The sequence below is a fragment of the Candoia aspera genome, chromosome 6, assembly GCF_035149785.1.
Source record: "Candoia aspera isolate rCanAsp1 chromosome 6, rCanAsp1.hap2, whole genome shotgun sequence".
Classification (NCBI taxonomy): Eukaryota; Metazoa; Chordata; class Lepidosauria; order Squamata; family Boidae; genus Candoia; species Candoia aspera.
The window spans coordinates 46,840,825-46,867,438 of record NC_086158.1 but is presented as its reverse complement, the minus strand read 5'-3'; the positions used below and the strand labels follow the sequence as shown (position 1 = coordinate 46,867,438).

Sequence of the window (26,614 nt, the reverse complement as noted above, 5' to 3'; positions counted from 1 at the left end):
TCAATTCCTTTAAATATTCCTTTAAGAGAAATGTTACAACTCTAAAAATGCACAACTTTCCTGCAAGTTAAGCCAACTGAGGCAATATTTAAATAATTCTTTAAGCTGACACTTGGAGAGTTGCAACACTACTCACTGGTCAGGTACACTGAAATAGTTTAAGCCACAACAGTAAGCCAAGTATCAAGGGGAAAAATTCTGTCTTTGCTACATGATTAGATTAGAAAGGTGCCTTTACTGTGCAAACAAAACAGGAATAGTATGAAGCTTGCCTTTTTAATTTATCAATTGTGTTGGAACACATTTTGTTGTTGTTTATTCGTTTAGTCGTTTCCGACTCTTCGTGACTTCATGGACCAGCCCACGCCAGAGCTTCCTGTCAGTCGTCAACACCCCCAGCTCCCCCAGGGACGAGTCCGTCACCTCTAGAATATCATCCATCCATCTTGCCCTTGGTCGGCCCCTCTTCCTTTTGCCTTCCACTCTCCCTAGCATCAGCATCTTCTCCAGGGTGTCCTGTCTTCTCATTATGTGGCCAAAGTATTTCAGTTTGGCCTTTAATATCATTCCCTCAAGTGAGCAGTCTGGCTTTATTTCCTGGAGGATGGACTGGTTGGATCTTCTTGCAGTCCAAGGCACTCTCAGAATTTTCCTCCAACACCACAGTTCAAAAGCATCGATCTTCCTTCGTTCAGCCTTCCTTATGGTCCAGCTCTCGCAGCCATATGTTACTACAGGGAACACCATTGCTTTAACTATGCGGGCCTTTGTTGTCAGTGTGATGTCTCTGCTCTTAACTATTTTATCGAGATTTGTCATTGCTCTTCTTCCAAGGATTAAGCGTCTTCTGATTTCCTGACTGCAGTCAGCATCTGCAGTAATCTTTGCACCTAGGAATACAAAGTCTTTCACTGCTTCTACATTTTCTCCCTCTATTTGCCAGTTATCAATCAAGCTGGTTGCCATAATCTTGGCTTTTTTGAGGTTTAGCTGCAAACCAGCTTTTGCACTTTCTTCTTTCACCTTCATCATAAGGCTCCTCAGTTCCTCTTCACTTTCAGCCATCAAAGTGGTATCATCTGCATATCTGAGATTGTTAATGTTTCTTCCAGCGATTTTAACGCCAGCCTTGGATTCCTCAAGCCCAGCATGTCGCATGATGTGTTCTGCGTACAAGTTGAAAAGGTAGGGTGAGAGGATACAGCCCTGCCGTACTCCTTTCCCAATCCTAAACCAGTCCGTTCCGTGGTCTGTTCTTACTGTTGCTACTTGGTCGTTATACAGATTCTTCAGGAGGCATACAAGATGACTTGGTATCCCCATACCACTAAGAACTTGCCACAATTTGTTATGGTCCACACAGTCAAAGGCTTTAGAATAGTCAATAAAACAGAAATAGATGTTTTTCTGAAACTCCCTGGCTTTTTCCATTATCCAGCGGATATTGGCAATTTGGTCCCTAGTTCCTCTGCCTTTTCTAAACCCAGCTTGTACATCTGGCAATTCTCGCTCCATGAACTGCTGAAGTCTACCTTGCAGGATCTTGAGCATTACCTTACTGGCATGTGAAATGAGTGCCACTGTTTGATAGTTTGAACATTCTTTAGTGTTTCCCTTTTTTGGTATGGGGATATAAGTTGATTTTTTCCAGTCTGATGGCCATTCTTGTGTTTTCCAAATTTGCTGGCATATAGCATGCATTACCTTGACAGCATCATCTTGCAAGATTTTGAACAGTTCAGCTGGGATGCCGTCATCTCCTGTTGCCTTGTTATTAGCAATGCTTCTTAAGGCCCACTCAACCTCACTCTTCAGGATGTCTGGCTCTAGCTCACCGACCACACCGTCAAAGCTATCCCCGATATTGTTATCCTTCCTATACAGGTCTTCTGTATATTCTTGCCACCTTTTCTTGATCTCTTCTTCTTCTGTTAGGTCCTTGCCATCTTTGTTTTTGATCATACCCATTTTTGCCTGGAATTTACCTCCAATGTTTCTAATTTTCTGGAAGAGGTCTCTTGTCCTTCCTATTCTATTGTCTTCTTCCACTTCCGCGCATTGCTTGTTTAAAAATAATTCCTTATCTCTTCTGGCTAACCTCTGGAATTTTGCATTTAATTGGGCATATCTCCCCCTATCACTGTTGCCTTTTGCTTTCCTTCTTTCTTGGGCTACTTCTAGAGTCTCAGCAGACAGCCATCTTGCCTTCTTGGTTTTGTCTTTCTTTCGGATGTATTTTGTTGCCGCCTCCTGAACAATGCTGCCAACTTCTGTCCAGAGTTCTTCCGGGACCCTATCTACTAAGTCCAGTCCCTTAAATCGATTCTTCACCTCCACTGCATATTCCTTAGGAATATTAGTGAGCTCATATCTAGCTGATCTGTGGGTCTTCCCTAATCTCTTTAGTCTGATCCTAAATTGTGCAAGAAGAAGTTCGTGATCTGAACTACAGTCAGCTCCAGGCCTTGTTTTTACCGACTGTACAGATGTCCACCACCTTTGGCTGCAAAGGATGTAATCAATCTGATTTCAGTGTTGTCCATCTGGTGAAGTCCATGTATAAAGTCGTCTCTTAGGTTGTTGGAAGAGAGTGTTTGTTATGCAGAGTGAATTGTCTTGGCAAAATTCTATCAGCCTGTGTCCTGCTTCGTTTTGTTCTCCCAGGCCATACTTACCTGTAATTCCAGGTGTCATTTGACTGCCCACCTTAGCATTCCAGTCTCCTGTGATGAAAATAACATCTCTTTTAGGCGTGTTGTCCAGTAGGTGCTGCAGATCCTCATAGAACTGCTCTACTTCAGCTTCTTCAGCATTTGTGGTTGGGGTGTATATTTGGATCACTGTGATGTTAGATGGCTTGCCCTGAATTCGAATTGAGATCATTCTGTCGTTTTTTGGGTTGTATCCAAGCACTGCTTTAGCCACTTTACTATTAATTATGAAGGCTACTCCATTTCTTCTGTGGTCCTCTTGTCCGCAGTAGTAGATCTGGTGGTCATTTGATGTGAAGTGGCCCATTCCAGTCCATTTCAGTTCACTGACGCCCAGAATGTCTATCTTTAATCTTGACATCTCACCAATAACCACATCCAATTTGCCCTGGCTCATAGATCTTACATTCCAGGTTCCGATGGTGTGTTGATCCTTAGAACATCGGATTCGCCGTTCACCACCAGCACCGTCGGCCGCTAGCCGTCCTTTCGGCTTTGAGGTTGGAACACATGCCCATAGGAAATTGTTTCTTACCTGCTAAGATGGGTTGTGATACAAAAACCTCTTATTACTTCAAGGTTCTGAGATCTAGGAACATCCTGATTAAACCAGAAATGATTTGATTATCTTCTGCTAGACTGATTCTCCTAGACCAGGGTTTTCAACCAGGGTTCTGTGGCACCCTAGGGTTCGGCGAGAGGTCACTAGGGGTTCCCTGGGAGATCACAATTTATTTAAAAAATTATTTCAAATTCAGGCAATTTCTTATTAAAGAGGTAAGTTTCATTCTTTATTTTTAGTTTAAAAACACTGTTAATGCATGTATACAGGCCTACATATGAAACAAATATAATAATTTTGTAACTTCTGGCCTATATTTGAGCCTGAATGTGCAGGGGCTCCCCGAGGCCTGAAAAAAATTTCAAGGGTTCCTCCAGGGTCAAAAGGTTGAGAAAAGCTGACCTAGACAGACTAAATCAAGGGATCCCTATTCTGGCAGTTTTAGAGCCTTTGAGAGGCAGGAGCGATAGTCTTAAAGGACCCAAGCACAGAAGAGGCACCAGCCTCATAGTGTTATTATCTCCTGCCTTTCTTCAAGAAACTCAATCTGACACACACAAAGATTGTCTTATTTTATTCTTCCAACTACCCTGTAAGAAACAGACCACTTAGTGTGCTTCCTAATGAACAGTGCAAGCTTTATATGTCTGCTCCACTGCAAGCTCAAATAAGGGCTTTTCCTGCTCTGCTGATTTATGCCAGCAGAAAACTGTATCAACATGAAATTTGCATGTTCCATTGAGGATGCCTATTCTGCCTTTAGTGCCTCTCTTTCAAGTCACTGTAGACACATGACTTCCTCCAGACATAGCTAGAAATCTGCACCAGGTCTTGACCCAGGTTTGGCCCAATTTGAGAACACAGTGGTTCTCATCAAGAATCCCTTAGCATGAATGATTAAATTCTTATATTTTTTTATTAATAATGGAACACCTCCATTAGCGATTGGGATACCTAACACATTTCTCTTTTTATTTACTTGATTCACCTTCCCAAATAGATTGCTGGATTTGCACATTGCATAGAACTATGGTTGCTTGAAACGTTGTTTGTTCTATAAACCACAATTAGGTGCTTTGCGTATTGTACTAAGCCATCTAGGTATACACACAACAAATTATGGATTGCAACTTAGTCTGGGCTTGTGTTTTGGAACAATATATCAAATAGATGTAACTTTATAAGTTAAAATAAATGCTTGACTTTATTACAAAAAACGACCAGCAGCAAGAGTTGCTCTTGAGTACCCAAGTGATACAATTTTTGGTTAGCACCCAAGTGCCATATTTCACATGAACTGATCATGGACGTTCTTCAAGAGTAGCTGTAGGTAGATTTTATAAAATGATGTACCATTGGTAAATGACACCAGAAAAATTATCTAGAATGTATAAAAGTACTTCAAATCTATGCTGGAAATGTGAACAACAAGAGGGATCATTTTATCATGTTTGGTAGATGTGCAAAAAAGCTAGAAGATTTTAGGTTCAAAATGCATACACTGATTCAGAGGATTTTAAAGATTAATATACAACTGAAATCAGGACTTTTCCTCTTGGGACTGATGGATAAACAGTTGGAAAAACGTTATGGAACTCTGTTTTTGTATATGGTAACTACAGTGAGATTATGGTACGCACAAAGATGGAAAGATCTGGCAATACCTATAATGGAGGAATAATTGGTGATGATGATAGAACTTGCTGAGATGGCCAAATTGACCTGTTTGATTAAAAACAATATCTAGCTTATTGCTGACTGGAAACCCCTTATGGGTTTTGCATAAAGCAATTATTATTGTTGTTGTTGTTAATTTTTATCCCGCCTTTATTATTTTTATAAATAACTATATATATATATATATATATATATATATATATATATTTATAAATAACTATATATATATATATATATATATATATATATTTATATTTATAAATAACTATATATATACTATATATATATATATATTTATATTTATAAATAACTATATATATACTATATATATATATGTATATGTATATATATAAATAAAATGATCTATGGTTTTGATAATTAGATAGGATAGATTATTGAACGAAGTGAGTCACAATTTAACTTTAGAGAAAGAAGGAATCTACAATTGTACTAATAACTGCTGTAAAGAAGATTGGAAGCCACTTTGTATCTTTTTTCTTTCTTTTCTATTTTTCTTCTACCTTTTTTTCTTTTTGCATTTTAGCTTTCTCTTTTATTTCTTCCTTTTTCTTTTTTCCTTCTTCCTCTATTTTAGTTTATATTAATTTTTACTCTTGTTGTTAAAACTTTCAATAAAATTATATTTTAAAAAAGAGTAGCTGTAGATAGAGAATACTGAAATAGTCTAGAGATGATATAATCAGGGTGTAAATATTGTTGCCATATTAGATAGACTCAGGAACAGTTGCCACTGGTATGCTGAACATGGTTTTCCTCATGCACCCTGCTGCCACCAAAAGATTCAGGGAGAGATTAAGATTTTAAAATTTTCCAATTTAGGAAGTTTTTAAGTGCATCACAATGCCTTCCAGAACATGTTGAATCCCAATCCCTAAAACAGGTTTTCTACTCATCAACATCATATCTGTCATGTCTGAATTTAATCTCAATTTGTACATACTTGGTTAATCAAGTTTTCTAAATACTTCCTTACAAACAGCATTTCTGAATGTGACAATGTCAGATCAAAAGGACTCCAAGATAACAACTTCAGAAGATACATGTGCAATATGTTGTTGTTTTTAATAAAATGCAGCTAAGGGTGGCTGCAGTTCTAAGGAAAGGAACAGCAAGGGTAATTTTTTCCATCATTCTTACCTATGACAGATAGAAATACCATACAGGTTTAAGAGGGTGAATTTTGGCAGGGAGTACCCAGAAGAGGTGCTAGCCATACTCTAGTTCACACATGAAGCCTTTTTATCTCCCCCTCTGTTCAGCATACATATCTAGGCTGCTGCCAGACAGCAAAAAGAGTCTTCTACATCTACTGCCAGCTAGTGGTCCTCTGGACTTTTGCAGCCCAGATATACATCTACCTTCTGTATGTGTATCCACATGCTTGTGTGAGTGTATATGTGTGTATATAGACAGGATACAGAGATGAGACTACTATAAAAAAAAGTTGAATCTTACTTACAGCTGTATGACAGGAATTCTGGGAATATTTTCATAGATAGTAATGCACAAGAGGGCATTACTGTTGTGCTATTAACTAAATAACTTTCAGATACATGCAAGCTGGATAAAGCAGCAGTAGAGTCAAGAGAACAAGAAATACAGACAATGATTCTCAATAGCTAGAGAGTCTATTCAAAATGAATATATTGGCAAATTCTGAATTTAGAATAAGAAGCAACTTCTGAATACAAAATATGGAAATGAATAATAGCAAAGCTTTTATCTCTGGAAAAGATGGAAACTACATGCATCAGATTCTGCATGTCTTACTGGCAACCAGTTTTAATCTACAATTTACTTTAATCCACCATTCTAACTATTTTATTTGTGTTACTTTTAGAGGATACCCATCATACCTAGTCAGTAAAAGTGTTGATGAGAATGACAAGGAGGTCCTCCTAGTATTCATAATGAGGCAACTGTCTAAAACAGAAAAATGTTGCTCAACCATCATAAGCAGAGGACTTAGTGGTTATAGAAGCAATTTCATACATGGGGGCATGATTTAATATATAAAATTGGTATCTCTCTGCTCTGAGAGCTTCAGGGAAGGTGGAGTGTATCTATCTTTCTGATAGCTTCTAGATATCCCTTTCTGCAACCACTGAGTGCCAGGATCTGGATAGCTCCTAAAACTAATGCATTGTATGTAGTCATCTAAAGTTTGAAAGTTTGCGAAGTCAATTCCTGGTACAAGGTTTGAACCTCATAGAGTAACATCTGACTACTACTCATATCTAAGGAGTCCTACTAAAGCTGAAACCAGTCATGCAGTGCCTCCTGGTGGTCAATGTAAGTGGTTATGGAGGAGAAGTAGGGTTATTTATTGTCATCAGATACAATCTCAACTTATTTATCTATCTATCTATCTATCTATCAAATTTTATCACCGCCCATCTCCCCCCCAAGGAGGGACTCTGGGCAGTTTACAAAAAGACAACATTTAAAATTCAATACAATTGTAAAATAATAAATATAAATATAAATAAACAATAAATATATAAAACGTGGTAAAATCCAGATGGCTAAAAATTCTGTATCAGTCCGTGAGTATAAGGGCCATTCTAAGGTACTAGCCATCCCCAGAAATAACTATTCCCCTTCCCACTCCAGGCAAGCTGGCAAAACTAGCTTTTTAGTTTTTTACGGAAGTCCAGGAGCTGACTTTATGCCAGGGAACTTCTAAGGAAGCACCAAATTCCCCAGTCTGAATGTTGCCTGAAAAGGAGAGAGATTTTGCATTGAACCTGTGATACTAGAACCTCTAATGTTGGTGGACTGCACTGGTGTAATGGCATGGAACATTCATAAACAATCCAATTACTTGAGAACAAAACAGTATGTTTGCATTCAGACTGTGAACTAAATGATTATTTTCCCATTTTGCCTGGGATTAAATAATACCACAGTGATAAGAATAGGAAAGAGAGAGCATAGGGCAGCTAAGAGACAGCCAATCTAGAAGCAAAGTGGCTGCAGAAAGTGCGTGCGCAGTGAGTCTCAAAGGGCAAGATCTAAGATGGGGAGAACAAAGGTATTAAATTTCCTATTTTGACTTAATCATATTAACTATCCACATCCTTTTGCTGCAGACTTCAAGAACTAGATTTCAAGAGCTGTTTTAATGTGCATTGTCCTCATCTAAAATGAATAATTATATTTCCTATGCCAGAATAAATACTCATGCCAAATGGCTGAGACAGAGAGGAATCCTAAAGTCAGGGTTTAGCTAGTTGTCAAAAAATTGCCTGTTCCTGTAAGATAGAATGAGAATTGTGATTTGCACCTAAACACAGCACAGACATGCCCTGGTAATTTTTTTTTCTTCTCTCATACCTCCATAATGTTAACTTCTCCCTGAGTGAAATAGGCTTATGTTGTCCTTAGTTGTACCAACATTAAATAGTGTTTTCCCTCTTAAGCCAAAAGCATCAAATAACAGCTACAAGGAGCATAAAAGTACAAAATCTGTACGATTTGCAACACATTACTTTAAGACAAAGTCAGGGACAAGTTGCAGGTGGATCAGAGTGTTGCTTATTGGCCATTACAGGCTGAAGTGAGCAGGTGCCCTCAAATCCCAAGTTAGCCATGCCAGTTTTCATTCTTCCGTTGTCTCCCTAAAGAGCTGGACCCAGCAGCACTGTGCTGGTGGTCTATCAGGCAATAATGCTAGAGTCCAGACACTAAGACAGAATCTTGATGGCATCCTTTGGGTGACTAGAGGCTGAAATGTACAATTGGGTATCAAATATGTAATGATACCTAACCCCATGCTGATGGATGACTTTATCCAGCAGCCTCATATATATGTTAAACAAAACTGGCTTCATGTATGTGTTAAACAGGCACCCCACAGAGCAAAGGTCAAGGGCTGGACCTCTCCCTGCCATCAACACCAATTATAATTGGCCTCCCATTCTCAACCCCCTGAGCTGGTCCAGAAGGATACCATGACTGATGATATCAAAGGGCACCAAGAAATCAAGGAAGGCGAGGATGGACACACCACCCCATCTTGGTCCTGCTGTAGGTTATCCTCAACTTGGTTTATGATCAAATGGGTGTAGGATGAATTGTCCATTCCTGCTGGAAAGCTATAGGACTCATCCATTTAGTTTGGCTTCCATGCACTATGTACGTATTAGGAATAATATTTTCCTAGGATTATGGGGCTATTGTGCAAGCCAGGAAAAAGTTACAGCTTCTTTATTGAGGGACCAGTTGGTACAACATATGCACCCACCTATGCTCTGAAGACCTTTTCAACTTTGGATCTAAAACACAGCACTTCACTAATATGAGTACTTAAGACACTGCCATTCTGCAGTGAGTCAGAATGGAAGCAGCACAGGCATTGACAATGGGGGCAGCAAATATTAGGCCAGTATAGTTTTCATTGACTCAAAGAATCTTTTAAAGGTGAAGTGGTTGAAAATTGTATAGACAGCATAGAGGAGAGAGCGATTTAACTCAGCAGTGGGGAAAGGGCCTTAGTTTCCCCATTCTATAGCATTTTTTCCATGTGCATGAATTCCAGCTCAAGTAATAAAATACATTTGCAGTTTTTATTTTAAAACCAGGAACAATGTAGAATCTGCATCATGTCTGACAGACATAAATCATAAACACATACAAAGAAAGAGAGAGAGATTATTTATGCTTTAAATTAAGGCTAGATGCTCTGAAAAAAGGAACATTTGCTCTTCCTATCACTAAAGTCCCCTGCCATATGTCTTCTTAGATATAACAAAGGTCACTGTCCATGTGGGTCACCAAACTATATATATAGCAAAGGGAGAATGATGGAAATGCATTTGGCTGCATGATTACCAAAGCAAGAAGGTGACCTTGGCAATTGAGCAGTTCTTCATTTTCACAGTGAGACCGGTCCTCTTGCAAATGTGAGACAGAGAAACGGAGCAGGAAAGGCATGGTCCTTTGTTTGTCTGTCCAAGGCTGACAATTTAATTGAACCCCATTTGAAATAAGGTCAGCAGGGTTGGGTCTTCTCCAGCAAACTATCAGACAAGCACCATTTCCAGGCTCTGAACATTCATTAATAAGATACTCTCCAGAGGAGAAAGAACAGAGATTTAAGGACATGTATTTCTCCATCCCAATGTAATTGACTTTCAATTACTCCCATCTAGGGAGTATATACAAAACTGCATATGATGAACTAAACAGTGCAGAGATGTGCAACCTTCGGGGGAATTGAGGGCCACATTTGTCCTTTCAGTGGCATGCCACAGGCATGCATCAAAAATTTATTTAATTTAATATTAATTCAAATTAAATTAGAGTAAATATGATTACTTCCCATTTACTTAATAATCTGCCTTTGTCGTATTAAAAATAAAAAGTTTATGGCAACTTTTGGAGGGGCTCTGGAAACTGTATGCAACTATAGGACCTCTGAGTATGCACCCATTATAGGGGCTAAATTGTAGTCTGGGACAACAGAGATGTCTGCCCTGAGGAGCATGACTGAGGAAATTATCTATGAGACATACTCTTATAACTGGGGAGGGGGGAACCAGCTACTTGTGTTGACAGCAGTAAAGAGGATGAAGTTAGCCATGATTTTGATGAAGTAAAACTTCACTATACTGTATTGCAGCTTCAGCTCCATCAGTAATATGATATAAAACAATATAATATCTCTGCACTTCCAGGGTTATCGTAACATTTGCCAAGAAGAGATAATGTATGTTAAATTCCCTAAGAACTTAGGGAAACTACTTAAAATGTGCAAATTATTACTGCTTCCAGGTTTTGAGCCTAACAGCACCCCTCTTGTATAAGATTCCTATTATTGATACATATTTTCCATCAACTGTGTATTAGAAATTTTGTATTGTTATTATTATTACTGCAGTAATAATTTGCACATTTTAAGTAGTTTCCCTAAGTTCTTGGGATGGAAAATATGTATCAATAATAGGAATCTTATACAAGAGGGGTGCTGTTAGGCTCAAAACCTGGAATGTGGTTTCTTAAAAACTTTCCAGATTTGTGAGTAGCACAATTTTCTGCTTCTCCTTCCACATGCAATGTTTAGCAAGTCACGGCTTCCCACTTACCATGCAGATCAGCTAAGGAGCTAAAATGGAATAGAGCTCTACCCTATTTTGAGCTCCTGAAAAGAAAAAAGTTGTATATGCATAAAAATACCCATACCACATGTAAACCATGAAAATAACTCAGCAATGCTGCACCAATTAGAAACACACAGCTTCTAGAGCTGTGCTTCTTTATCACTTATATGACGAAGAACAAAAAGCGTTGTAGTGCTTTGAAACACAGCTTTATTTAGGAAAGAATATATCTGGTAGAAGAGCAAGTCTGTTTATCCACAAACTCTCTCACTCAAACACATTGGTTGAGATGAAATGTAGCTAACTAATCATAATCTATATACTTCTGTCTTGACCATTAGCTGTCAAAGTCCACTCCTCCTTTACTCCTTTTATAAAATAGTTTTCATGACAGACATGAAGGAAATTCCCCACTTTCCTCCTCCAGCTGTCTGCAACAAAAAGCCGAATGAAACAGACATCATTTAATGGGAGCTCTGTGTGTGTGTTGCACATAGGTACTCAAAGAATTACTGAGACTACATAATGAATATCAAACAAGTTGCAGACCAGGTTGTCATGGTTACATCTATGAAAAGTAATGTCGCAGAGATGCTAGGAATCCCTTCTCTCCCATCAAAGAATATCCAAAGGTTTCTTGACAGAAACTGTCACAGTTAAACCAGTATATGCTTGTCCTTTAGAACTGACTTGAGAAGCTTCCAAGTCAGCTTAGCGAAGGGTTAAAAATGAGTCTAATAAAGGGAACAGTGACAACTAGTTGTTAAGAGTGACACAAGGCTTAACTGCCCTCACACTGTTTTACACCCATCTAAGTCACAGGTTGACAGTGACTTAGGCTATACTGTAATTCCTGCTAGTGCTCAGGCTAGACTTGCCCTACTCCATTCCATCATGAAAATGGGAAAGTACCATGATAGAAAGTCAACAGTTCATTACATTGAGTATGTCAGCACCTGATCATTCGAGCATTCACACAATCACAGTCAGGAGGCTGGGATTCCTTTAACTGTTTTAATGAAGCGTAATAAACAGTACAGAAGGCAAGCTGCAAATAAAGATTTCCTGCTCAAACCTAACTTAAAAGCTACATTCCCTTAGTTAGTCCCCTTTCCCATGAAACCATGTCACCCCCCCCCCATCCAGATGGTTTTCCTGGCATATCTCAACCCTGTGTCCTTGATGTCCTCCATAGCCATAATAAACCACTTCACACTCCAATTTCACACCCCCTCCCATCTGGCGACACGGATTCCATTCCTTAGAGAAGGAAATGATGGTAGATGCTCTGATAAGGGTTTCTGTGAAACCTTTGATTGGGGGGAACTGACAGAGTACATTCTATGGCCAGAATTGGATATTAAGGCTTATGTGCTCCATAAAAGTAAGGCGGAAGGAGAAGCAGAAAATTGTGCTACTCACAAATCTGGAAACCATCAAAAAAAGTGCATTAAAATGTTTGGGAAAAACTCCAAAAAACACATAGCATGCCATACAAGCTGATACCATGGATTACTTGCTAGTTTAGATTGTCTCCCCCACCCCACCCTGCTTTGAAATAAAATAGAAATAAATTAGCTATCTCAATATTTTCATTAGAGCACACAATGACACTAATACAGCCTAGGCAAACTCATCCAGGCAGCTCAGTCAGTTTGCTGTTCTGTAAGTTCCTTAATGTTGGAGGATGAAGTTTATACAATATTACTCTTATTTGGTAACCTTTATCAAATGAAGAAGTTTTTAATTCAAGTTAAAGCTGAATAAAAGGGAGCAGAAAATCCACAAAGCTTTTGATGGAACTGCTGAGGCCCCAAGCAATTGAAAAATAAGCCTGTATTTCAGAATACCAGATAGAAGAGATGTCTTAGATCTATAGCAACTCTTTTGTGATTTTTATTTCTGATCTAATTTCTGTGTCCTATTATAAATTCTCAGACAGTACATAAATAACATTGAGGTTTACAATTGTTCCATAGCAATAATAATACAATTGCCTCTAATGCTGAATGTCAGTGGCTCCATGCTGAACATTTTCAAAATGAAATAGGGCAACCTATAAACAAACAAAATATTTCAATGCATTGAGAAGAAATTTGAGGTATGCAAAAGTCCATGACATTTAAAAATACATAGTATTGTCTGAGATAACGCATGCATGTCCTCAGCTCATATAGCCATTTGCATTCCGTAAGCTCTAGGCTCAGAGCAAACCGCCCAGAGTCCCCTGTTCGGGAGAGGTGGGCGGTGATAGAAATTTGAAATATAAATAAATAAATAGATATGCACCATTAAAACAAACAGAAGACAGAAACGCCTCCTTGAAATACAATGTTCTGCAGCTTTGATTTACAATTTGTATTATCCAGAAAATGCTTGAAGACATAATAAAGTTTAGAAACATGAAGGGCAGTGTAACACATAATCTAGTTCGAAAGATGTATTCGAACAGAAGAAAAGTTGAAAGTCTGCTGGATCCAGCTAGAGCAGGGAGGGGTATTTAGACACATAGAGTTGTGTGGAAGGGCTTAATCCATTCACAACATGTACATGTACTGATCCCCTCATAAATCTAGAAATGGCTATGGTCTTATTTATGAGAAGGATACTGTCCAACAACAGTGAGCAACTGTCTAAAAACTTGAAGGAGGAAAGTCATTGGCCAATGGCAGCGAGCCAGATCAAGTAATCAGCTACCTTGGCAACGGCTGCCTCAGAAACCGTGCCTTTTAGGGGGTTGGCACAGACCTACCCCTGCTCTTGTCCTTTTATATCCCTTACAAAACAGAGGAAACCATCTCCTTGGTACTTCCTTTCACACTCATTCCTAAGATCTTCCATCTGGATGAGAAGCAGGTCCTGGACTGCAGTGAGAAACTGACTGCACATCTCTCCCCCCAGTTGTCCCTGAGACTGGAGCCCCCATTACCACGCCAAATTGGTATTCCACAGGAATCAACTTAGTGCTTCTTAAGAGGTAGGGAAAAGGGAGGAAAAGCAAACCTCTCTTCTTTAATAGCTTGGCTTCCTTTTTTCAGCTATGCCCTTTCTCTGTGGGAGAATGCCACCCACTGGTTGAGGCTGCTGGATTCCTTCATTATTAAACTACCCAAAGACGCATGCTAAAGAAAACCGGGCTTCCTGCCTCTTTCCACTAAAGACTACAAAATCTGGCTTGTGTAGATATTGTTGTTGTTGTTGTTGTTAGTTGCCATCAAGTCGTTTACAACTCATGGCGACCCTGTGTATAACAGAACAAAATGCTTTGTGCCATATGCCTGACTGTTCCAATATTTGCTTCCATTGTTGTGGTAATTGTATCAATCCATCATATTGAAGGTCTTCCTCTTTTCTGCTGGCCCTCGACTTTACCAAATATGATGTCCTTTTCAAGCGATTGGTCTTTCCTGATGATGTGCCCAAAATATGAGAGTCTAAGCTTAGTTATCTTTGCCTCTAGGGAACATTCTGGTTGTATTTCTTCTAAAACTGATTTGTTTGTTCTTCTGGCAGTCCATGGTATTTTCAATAATCTTCACCAACACCACAATTCGAATGCATTAATTCTTCTATCTTCCTTTTTTAATGTCCAACTTTCACAGGCACATATGGCTTGAGAAGACCACGGCGTGAGTCAGATGCAGCTTTGTTTTTAAACTGACATCTTGACTTCTGAAAACTTTAGATAGGTCTTTGATGGCAGATTTTCCCAGCGCGATATGTCGTTTGATTTCTTGGTTACTATTTCCCTTGGCACTGATAGTTGATCCAAGTAGAATGAAATTGTTGACAACTTCAATTTCTTCTCCATTTATTGTGACATTATTTATTGGTCCATTTGTGAGTATCTTCGTCTTCTTCACATTCAGGTGTAGTCCGTATTGCTGACTACAATCTTTGATCTTCATCAGCAAGTACTTCAAGTCTTCTTCACTTCCAGCAAGCAAAGTTGTATCATCTGCATATCTCAGGTTGTTAATGAGTCTTCCACCAATTCTGATACCCCGTTCTTCTTCGTACATTCCTGCTTCTTGAATTATTCATTCAGCGTACACGTTGAATAAGTAGAGTGAAAGTATACAACCTTGCCACATACCTTTTCCAATTTTGAACCACTTGGTATCACCGTTTTCTGTTCTGACGACTGCCTCTTGATCTATGTACAGATTCTGCATGAGTACAGTTAAGTGCTCTGGAATTCCCATTCTTCGTAATATTAACCATAACTTGTTATGGTCCACACAGTCAAACACCTTTGTGTAATCAATGAAACAGAGGTTAACATCTTTCTGGTATTCTTTACGTCCAGCCAAGATCCATCTGACATCAGCAATGATCTCTCTCGTACCACGTCCTCTTCTAAATCCAGCTTGGACTTCTGGTAGTCCTCTGTTGCTATAAGGCTGCAAACGTTGTTGAATTATTTTCAGCAAAATTTTGCTAGCATGTGAAATTAATGAAATTGTTCGATAATTTCCACATTCCGTTTGATCTCCTTTCTTTGGAATGGGTATGAATAGAGATATCTTCCAGTCAGTTGGCCAGGTTGTTGTCTTCCAAACTTCTTGACATAGAACAGCAAGTGCTTCCACTGCTGCATCTGATTGTTGTCCTAGTAATCCATCAGTCCCTGGAGCCTTGTTTTTCGCCAATGCCTTCAGTGCAGCTTGAACTTCTTCCTTCAGTACTGATGGTTCTTGATCATATTCTACCTCCTTAAGTAGCTGAACATTGACTAGCTCTTTTTTTATACAGTGATTCTGTATATTCCTTCCATCTTCTCTTAATACTACCTGAGTCATTTGATGTATTGCCCATAGAATCTTTAAGGATAGCACCTCAGGGCTTGAATTTTCTCTTCAGCTCTTTCAGCTTGCGAAATGCTGATCATGTTCTTCCTCTTTGATTTTCTAACTCTAGGTCTTTGCATATTTCATCATAATATTTTCCCTATCTTTTCGGTCTGCCCTTTGAAATTTTCTATTTATCTCTCTTACTTCATTCTTTTTTCCATTAGCTTTAGCTACTCGGCATTTAAAAGCAAGTTCCAAGTCTCATCTGACATCCATTTGGATCTTTTCTTTCTTTCCCGCCTTTTTAATGATCTTTCACTTTCTTTGCATAGATCATACTTTGGCACTCTTGGACTTGCTTTAATTTTCTTCAGCTTCAGTTTGAACTTGCACATGAGCAATTGATGATCTGTCCCACAGTCAGCTCCTGGCTTTGTCTTAACTGATAGTATTGAGCTTCTCCATCATCTCCTTCCACAAACTTAATCAATTTGATTTCTGTGTAATCCATTTGGGGAGGTCCATGTATATGGTCATTGACTGTGTTGTTGGAAAAAGTATTGCAAATAAATCAATCATTGGTCTTACAGAATTCTATCATACGATCTCCAGCATTGTTTCTGTCACCAAGGCTACATTTTCCAACTACTGATCCTTCTTCTTTATTTCCAACTTTTGCGTTCTAGTCGCCAATAATTAACAAAGCATCTTGATTGCATGTTTGATCAATTTCAGATTTTATTTATTTATCAAACTTTATCACCACCCATCTCCCCCACATGGCATTGCAGCATTTCATAAAAGTTTTCAATTTCTTCATCTTCAGCATTCGGGGTTGGTGCATAAATTTGAATAATAGTAGTATTAACTGGTCTTCCTTGTAGGCATATAGATATTAGTCTATCACTGGTGGCATTGTACTTTAGAACTGATCTTGAAATATTCTTCTTAATGATGAATGCCACGCTGTTCCTCTTCAATTTTTCATTCCCAGCATAGTATACTATATGACTGTCAGATTCAGAGTGACCAATGCCAGTCCACATCAGCTCACTAATGTAGATAAACATTCAAATTACCATATTATGTTTGACTACCAATTTATCTTCCTTAGCTCTAAATGGCTTTTAGACAATAGGTAGGAAGGCTTAATAGTAGACAATGTGTCACATATTCACAGTGTTCAGAAATGTACCATTCAGGTATACAAGACACAAAACAAGTCCCTAATACCTTTTAATGAGTAATCCTTGGTTGTATTAGTTCAAGATTCCCAAATTGGGGCGGGGGGGCTATGGACATATTGGAATTTTGAGATCTTGTCATGGCCACTCTCTACAAAAATATTACTAGGATGGACAAGCCCAGTCACAAACACTTCTTTATTAGAAGGCAAACTAGTCAAGTTGCACCCTATTATTCCCCCTAAACGCCCCCCTGCCCCATATGATCTCTATTACAGTAGAATGTAATTCAGCTGAAGTTTTTCTTTTTTGCTGATAAGGTGGCCACATTTCTACTCAAAGTGCTATAAAATATACACCTCCCATTTCTTTTTTCTTTTTTTTTAGAATTAACATTTTAAAAATCAGGAAGGTATCTGTGGGCATCCTGGCATGATAAGTGCTATGTAAACAACTGATATTCAAATCAAGGAAGGAATTAGAGTCTCCATACCTATTTTCTGTGGTGATCCAGATTTCTGCAGCCTAACTGTGAGGACCCTGGTTAACTTGAGATACTTCTGCCTTCTGGCTGCCTGCACTGAGAAGCAAGCCAAAAGCAGCCCTGAAGACTAGGACTTCTCCAAGCACACCCCCTCTTTGGTTTTATTTTTGATCCCCTCCCCTCAGATGCATAGAAGCTCACTTTCAGCCAGCCGGTTTCTCCCAGTACAGACCATGTACCCCACCGAGCTGTTGTGAAGAAAGGAGTATACAAAGTTCCTCGAGCTCCTTGATAAAAGACATAAATCAAACAAATAAATGGGTGCAGAAAGGGACTGGGAAACCAAATCGCCCTGCAATCTCTCTGTGATGCTTCAGACCACAATTAGATCACTGTGGAATTTTTAGTTTTTCACCAAAATGTAAAAAAAAAAAAGCCAGCTGAGATCCACTGATTATTTGCTGCTGTATCCCCAGGTAAGCCATTTATCCAGCAAACTAGCCCATTACGCTATATAAACACAGCCACTGCAGTCCTTGAAATCTTCAAAAATCCAAAGCTTGGGTGTAGTTTATTTCTTTGCTTCTTTCCAGGCTCAATACTAGCCAACATTTCTACTCGTCCTACCTTCTGTAACGGGAGAGGCATGCACTTGCTAATTATATAAGTGGATTTCTGACTCAAAAGCTTTGCCAGAAGCTCTTTTCACAACCTCCCGATATGTGATAATGAGCTTCAGCAGGTGCTTCCCCCTCACATGACTTTATATTTTGCTAATAGCTAACAATCATAGAAGAAAACACATTATATAACTTATTGCTACATTTGCATTTAGGGAAGCCATACAGAAACACAATAATGATAAAGATGCTTTACCAACAAATTGAAGTTTAAACACTTTAGGATGAGCTATTTAGGATACAAATGTACAGGGGACATTTTATTTTACTTTTGTACATTTTGCCTTTAATCTATTTACAATTATCTTTTTTTTAAAAAGGTACTGCCGACTTTTTATCTTTTCTAGCTCTTGGCAATTAAGAATGGAAACAAATAATTACAAATGATCTGCTTAATGAGGAACATAAAATATTTAAACTAGCATTTAATTCTGCAAGATAGAAATCCAGTTCTCACTCATGCATTCCTTATCTGAAACATTTTGGAGAATAATTCACATCAATGCACACAAAGAGTCATATATGTATACAAATACTATGCTACTAAAATGTATTGATACCAATTTAGCAAGAGGCATAATTGTAATGTCCTTTTAACCCAGCCAGGTACATCTGTGGAGCACATGAAATGATTCATTCCTTTGTAGCCTTCAGATTTGTTTCAGCCTGAATACCTCAGATATGGATATGCAGTGGAGCTCCTTTGTAGCTACCACTCTGCCTGTCCCCATTTCCGTGCTTACTCAATGCCTGACTTGCAGGCCAACCAGAAGCCATGACTGGTCCAAAGATTCCTGTAGAAATACAGCCAACTGAACAATCAGCAGAAAGAATAGGTGATTACTGATCAACTTTCATATCTCAGCTGCTATCCTAAAACGGCTTTTGGTAGAGAATTAAGCACATCTAGTACCAGCAATTCATATAAGAACTACAGTATGTTCAGCTAGGCATATGCATGAGCTTTGATATGTACAATATATAAAAAAATAGCCTTTGACTTCCTTAAAACATAGACATATTTTAGGAGCCCACCCGAACCATCATGCCCAAGGAGCAAAAACATAGGTACTGGTACCTATGATACTAAGGTAGTACAACAGCTATAGGTAGAGATGGACAAAGTTTAACTGTTTCTCATTCAACAGCTACAAAGCACAATCACACCAGGGATTCAAGCTGCATTAGCACCTGTTTGGATAATTCATCTGAGTCATGACACTGATGCCCAGCACCTTAAATGCCTTTACTGAATGAATGGCAGCACCATCTCACCATCATTTTTCAGGAGAACAAGTTGCAAAATATTAGACATCAAGCTATGAACAAAATACAAGGCATTACTTACAGCCGTGACAATGCCTGGTTATTCTGGAAAAGGAGCTCTGGCAAAGTATGCAGCTGGTTCCGATTTAGTCGTCTAGAGAAATGGAGGATGGAGAAAGAAGGAGTCATAAGCATTCATAGATACATGAGAAGCAGGAGGACTTCTTCAACCCATATTATAGTAGTGACTACATGTTGCAGTTGAATATTTTGTCAATTTTCTGCAAGTTATCCTTGAAATGTTAAGGATAGAGTGGAATATTGCTTGTCGGCTCTTGAATAATAATTGTCCTAGTCCATATTTGTTCATCTCTCCATGCAAATGGACTAGCAGATATGTGGAACAAAGCATGAAAATTAGGCAAGGATTACTAACACAAACCCTATAAAACATCTATAATAAAATACTCTATTTTACCAGTGACATAGTATGATCCTCAGCATAACTCCTGCTATCAAAGCCAGTGATTCCCACCCAATACTCAAATTATATGGGGAAATAGCCCTTACAAATGCCAGGATTGCCCTCTTCCTCTGATAATCCAAGCACTGGTTCCACAGCACTTCTGAAGTAGATGCCAGTGACATGGCCTAAATAGGCCACTTGGTGAATGCAGTCATATAATTCAAGCCCTACAAAATGGGTAGGGCTTGGACTGTGAAACTGCATCTGCCATTTTGCTTCTTTGGACATTCCCCACCCCACCACATCACATCAGTGCTGGTGTGAGAGACTCCTACTAAATTTACAAAGAAGACTTTAAAGCCATAGGTTGACAATAATTAGTATTTGTCCTGTGTATATCTTATGCCCCACAACAGTACTGGATTCAGACTCAAATTCCAATACATTTCAGTTTTCTTCTTGTGCTTCATGAGCTCAAAATCTCATAATTTTCTGTTTTTGACATACTTTTCAGCAAATTACTCCTTTTAGCTTCAGCATGTGTTTGCAGATTTAGAAGGTAAAAAATAACTGTGATGAAACAGCTAATCATCAAATATTTTAAATAGAAATGCTGGATATAAATGCCATGAAATGGCTGTCTACATACATAGTTTTAGTTTTCTTTATTACTCAGATTGCAAAGTATGTGCATTTTCAAAATATACTTTTGGAACTATTATCAAGACGGAAGAGCAGAGAAAATTAATGATGCAAGAACAGCAGATAAAGTACTGAGTCACAGAATAGCAGCGTGGAGGTAAAATGGTTCTCTTCTAGCTTTTTCCTAGAAGAGAAGCGGGGAGATTAGAAGGGTACAGAAATAAGGAAAAAAACTAGTGTGACACAGAAAACCCATCCAGAAGTAAACATAAAGCTTTCATTGTCCATGGTACTTTATAGATGGCATGTCTATATTGCGAGAACTGCCAGCTTAAGTAGTGAGAGGTTCTAAGGAATATTGGACATCAGTCAGCATTGCATTGGGTCTATTCTATTTTTGAGAGTGGCAGAGTTGGGTAACTGATTGTTCAAGGACAGAAGTAGCAAGTTTTGCAAGTGGTGTTTTTTACAGTTGCTGTGAAGAAAACATGCAGATGTTGCTTAGACAGGTTTGTGCACTGTTCCTGACTGGATGTTTCTTGCAGAAAATTATTTTGGACCTGAAAATAATGGCAAACAGATTGAGAAGCATCTGGGTATAAATGCCAGCCAAGCTGTTCAAGATGAGTGTAAAAACACATAGAGCTTGCACCATCTGCTCATGTGAGCAGGAGGGTGGGGGCAGAGATAAATTATTCTTGATCTAGGTAATGGAATTGATTGCCTTTGACCATAAGGTGCATTCTTCCTATCCCTGCTTAATTCCACTTTTAATCTATCAAGGATCAAGAAGCCCAACAGGAACATTAACTCTTGTCCATGAATGCACAGTTTAGTAGAGAAGAAAAAGTGGAGATATCTTCAATGAAATCACATCTCTTATTTCTCTGGCATTTTTCCCACCACCAGCTTTCATAGCACATCCACAGCCCTGAGACTCACAGTCGCTCTAGTTCTTTCATGTCGTCAAACGCTCCTCGTTCCACCACATTGATCTGGTTTTCCATCAGCTGCCTATAAAAATGACATGGGAATCAGAACTTGGATAGCTAAAGGGAAAAGCAGGGGAGCAGGAGGACAAAGGGCACTTACTACCCTAGTAAGTGGAATTCATGTTTCTACAGGAACATGCATCTTCCTCAAGACAGGGACCCATCCTCTAATGCAGGGCTTCTCAACCACGGTTCTGTGGAACCCTAGGGTTCCGTGAGAGGTCACTGGGGTTCTCTGGGAGATCACAATTTATTCAAAAAATTATTTCAAATTCAGGCAGCTTCTCATTAAAGAGGTACGTTTCAGAACACTGTTAGTGCATATATACAGGCCTACACATGAAACTAAGATAATAATTTTGTAACTTCTGGCCTATATTTGAGCCTGAATGTTCCCTGAGGCCTGAAAATATTTCAAGGGTTCCTCAAGTGTCAGAAGGTTGAGAAAGGCTGCTCTAATGGGACTAGGCCCACTGTTGACTAAAGGGAATGCTTGGCATAAGCTGACAGTGATACTGAGACAGAGGAGAGAGCAAGGTGATTATGTTGTTGAGGGAAGATCACTCACAGAACTCTCAGCTGCTTCAGCCCAGCGAAGTCATGTTTACTGATCCGAGTGATGTTGTTTCCATTCAGCTCCCTGTGAAAAGGAGGAGAGTAACATCAGCAATGAAAAATATGTACTGCTGCAGAATGCCAGATGCAGCCTCAGATCACACTCCCCAGCAAAAACTCCCCACCTGATGCTCTCAAAATGTGTTGGCTGGAAACAAGGCCCAAGGTTATCTAAAGAAAATGCAGGCACCAAGCTGGGGAAAACTATCATATAGCAGTTCAGACATAAAGCAAGTCATTCCAGAGAGTTTCTGTTCTAGGTTATTTATTGAGCTAGTTCAAAAACTTGAGATTCCTTCTGAACTATGACATTTTGGGAAGCAGCCCTCTCTCCTCTACCTGCTTCTTCCTGAAACAGTTTATCTCATTCTCTTTCCAGTCAGTACTCTGTATTAGTCCCTTATGAAATGGATTTCATAATCAAGAGATATTTTGAAAAAGAGCACCTTTTAGAATTTCTATTCTCCTGTCAAGACTGCTACCACTGTCGAGTTTCAAATTATCATAATTAAGTAATAAGTAAACAGTGGAAAGACTTGTCACGTTCATCAGGGGAGGGCAGAGAAACAAAGAATATTAGGTCTGCATATATCAGAGAGAGACATTCAATGAGACCTGAGATTAACAAAAAGGACATTTTGAATATATGCAAATTGAGGTTATTCAGAATGTAGCAGTGATGGAAATCTTTGTACATGTTTGAGTTTGGGATGTTTGATGATGCCTTAGCACCCACAAGAGAATGAAGGGGGGTGTGATATAGGGAATCAATTGTGAAGAATGTCTATGCCAGCCTTTTCCAACCAGGGATCTTCCACATGTGTTGGATTTCAGCAACTTTGGCAATGCTGGCTGATGATTATACGTAGTTGACGTCCAATGACTAGAGAAGGCACCAGTTTGGGGAAGGCTGCTCTATGCCCACTAATTATTTGCATTGCTGAAGGAAGGAAGTGTGCAAACTGATTTTGTATCCTGAGATGAACAGAAATTTGCACAGGAAACACAGCACCATTATTAGTTTCTGATTTCAAAATCAATTAACTGCCCAAAGATAGGGTGACATTGCAGCAACCACTTTACAATTATTCTTCTTGGCAGTTTCCCTAACAAGTAATGCATGAAGACTCACAGAGTCAACACTAAAGATCAAGCTGCTGTCTTGAAAATAACAAGAATAAACCTCCAAGAGGCCCAACTGAATTGGCAGCCAATGGTTAATCAATGCAACGATGGCCACTATACGTCCTAACTGTGTCCTTTTGATCATGCAGATTGCTAGCCTCCTTTCATTTTAGGACTGATTGGTGATGGTCAGAGGGGGTATGTTTTTCCTAGACACAAGGAAGCACTATACTGGATGGGTGAAGATGTGTTGTGTCAGATTGAAATCTGCTGCAATTAAAAGATCTACAGTGATACAATGAGTGGCTTAACAGGAACCTGGGACAGCTACAGGCTAATTCCTTAGTGCTGTTCATGATGTGGATCTTGCACTTCAAAAAAATAAAAAGACATGGTACAGCAATTTACATTTTGCAACCGTATTTCCCCCCATGCCTGAAAAGAAGAGCAGCCCAAACTAGAGTGACCCTATCTCTTCTCAGACCCAAAGGAATACAGTTTCTATGCCTTTAAAAGCTCAGAAGCAAACAAATAATAGAGCTGCAACCTCTCTCAACCCAGCACAGCAGTGATAGGAGCCACATCTGCCAAATGTTGCCTCACACCAATACTGGAAATGGATGGGATCTCCAGACTCTTTGAGGAATAAGGCTACCTTTGCTATGAATGATAATAGCAGGTTGAAGGCAATTAGTCAGCAACAGAAAGGAGGACGGCCACTCATTTAATGCCATTTAAAATAAAAAAACAAAACAAACCAGCAAGACCCCTGGATAAATTGTAAGGCAGGAAAAACTGCCAAGGTAATTTTGTCTTCAGTCACACAGGATCATAATAACAGTGATTCTCTCCTCACTGGCATGTTGTGAAGAGAAATTTAAGCCCTGCCAACAAGCTCAGAACCTCTAGAGAATGAGAATTGACAAGGACCTTTGAGAGAACGTCATCATATTAAAGACAACTGCCAGAGAGAGTTATCATTGCAGCTGCTGAAAGTGTTTCCACATTTATGCACCTCAGCAGGTGCTGGCAAATTGCACTCATCAGGCAGAGGAGGAGGAGGAGGAGGAGCACTTCCGGCTCAGAATCAGGTGTTCAAGGGCTTTCTGGGGTAAAGCAGCCCAGAAGTCACATCAGCAAATTACCATTTATATTGCTTGTGGTGTCTAGAGGCCATCTTGGAGATGGGGCTATTGTCTTGGGTGCCAGTGTGCAACAAAAGCACTGTCACACAAATGCCAGAGTAGATCACACAATGCCCCAATGCCACAGGAATTTACATATTCAATTACAGAAGCACAACCTGTGGGCTCTGGGCTTCTGCCTGGAGGAATCAGTGTTAGAAGGGGATCAATAGATTCCCCTAGTGGAACCATTGTGAAGGTTTCACATACACATGCACCTCGCTTCCTCATTTCAATATAGTGACTGAGTGACTGCTGTCAGAGCCCATCTCCAGCACCTGGCTATCAATTCAGCCAGACAGTCCAGCCTATAGCTCAGAGGAAATGTTTCACTTGCTGCTGCTACTTCCTTATGCACTTAAATGTTAAAATGAACAGCTTTGAGGATTGGCTGCATTTGCCAAGGTTTTCCTGGCTCACAAAGTGCTTGCAACTATGATCATATCCAAAGGAAGTCATCCTAGGTGGCAGGAGGGGAGGTTGTGGAACAGTGAAAGAAAGCTTGATCTCCCAACCAGAGGCATCTGCTGGGGGGAGGGGGAGGGGGAGGGGGACCGAGGTAAAAGAATCAAGATGTTGGCCCTGACTGGGTGATCAAAGTCCTGCCCCTTTTTAAAACTGTGTTGCATGAAGCACATTAAAAAAGTGGGGCTTTGATTGTACCACTACTTCCAACTCTAGCCAGGAGAGAACCATCAAATGGATATCAGTATTACCACAACTCTATATGCAGACTAGGAATCAACTGCGGGTATGTAGTATATGTCACTTCATCAACAAAACAGAGGTCTGAATATGTGATATGTTCAGATTTCCTCCCTATTCTAATATCTCAGAGTAGGATGCACTATACTCTTATTTTCAAAGTAAAGTAGATAGCCCCCACTGCAGAGATCCCCAACCTCTATGAGCTAATAAGTACACATAATTTGGAAAACATGCCATAGGAACCTCACAAAAAGATTGTCCTGAAGTGTATCATCAGTCAAAACCCCAATTAACTTAAAGGGAAATTGGTGAGATTATCCCCCATCATACTTTCTAGCTCTTTACAACCTCAATTTACCTTTATCTTCTTTTGGGCATTTGGGCACTTTCCAAATAAATCACTAAGGTGTTCCTAATCATGCTTTCTAGCTCCAAAGAATGCCTCTGGGATGTAAAGGATCTGTAAGCAACCCAGTGACATTCTGGGAGATAAATATGCAGAATGCTAGCATTTTGCACTGCAGTGAGCTAATAGCCCTTTCATTTTTTGAAAATTAAAAGAATTTTTAAAAATAAAATTAAGTAGGGCAATGAGCTAGGGACACCAAGGGAAGTGTTGCTGGTGGCTGGCATCCATGATGCCACACTGGGGACCTAAGCCCCACTGCATATATCTGTACGAATATGGGTGTTTTGATTTAGTCCAAATTATCAACTTTTTTCTTTTTTCACCCATGCAAGGCACAACTTGTTCCTCCCCTTGCCCACAGCACATGTCCATCATTTGTGCCATAGCCACACTAAAGCTACCGCCTCTGTAACCTCTGTGTTCAGAAGAATGAGGGACATGAGAACCAAGAATGGAAACAACAGCTGGTGAAAACTTATTGGCAGTGGTTTCACCACAAGAGAGTTACTTAACTCATAGTAATCCTTGCACTTCCAGGTTCCCATCCTCCAGATATTAATTATAGTTTGCCAGAGCCAATCTACTACCAAAACCATGCTTAAATGATATCTTTCTCCTTTGACTCCCTTTGGCTAATGTGATTTGTGAACCTAGCTATTGAGGCTTGTATTTGGAATTAGCATTATGTGCGAACCAAGTTACTATAATTTCTTCATCAAGCTACTGCTTTAAAAAAAAACTCTATATTGATGCATACATTGTCTCGTCTCTGCTACTGGAACATGCTATCCTACTGACTCAGGCTTGTAATTAGTTTGCCTTGAAGTTAGTTAAGACAGGAAGGTGATAAGAGACATTGGTCCTAATAATACTGGCTTAGATGGGATGTAAATCTTAAGCAACAAAAACAACATCCAAGATAAAAAATGGCAATCCTATTACAGGTATCTGGACTCTGAAAATCAGCAGCATCTCAAGGCAATGGAAAAGAATA

At 39.3% G+C, this 26,614-nt stretch overlaps 1 protein-coding gene across 1 annotated transcript in view; it reads right to left on the bottom strand.

Moving 5' to 3' along the window:
- Window positions 1-19,557: 19,557 nt before the first annotated feature.
- LOC134500461 (slit homolog 1 protein-like) overlaps window positions 19,558-26,614 on the bottom strand; it is a 32,363-nt gene continuing 25,306 nt past the window's right edge. The window contains exons 2-4 of the mRNA XM_063307797.1: window positions 22,148-22,219; window positions 21,530-21,601; window positions 19,558-19,633 (exon numbers count right to left, since the gene is read on the bottom strand). Coding sequence (XP_063163867.1) covers window positions 19,558-19,633; window positions 21,530-21,601; window positions 22,148-22,219 — 220 coding nt within the window. The remainder of the gene's footprint in view (window positions 19,634-21,529; window positions 21,602-22,147; window positions 22,220-26,614) is intronic.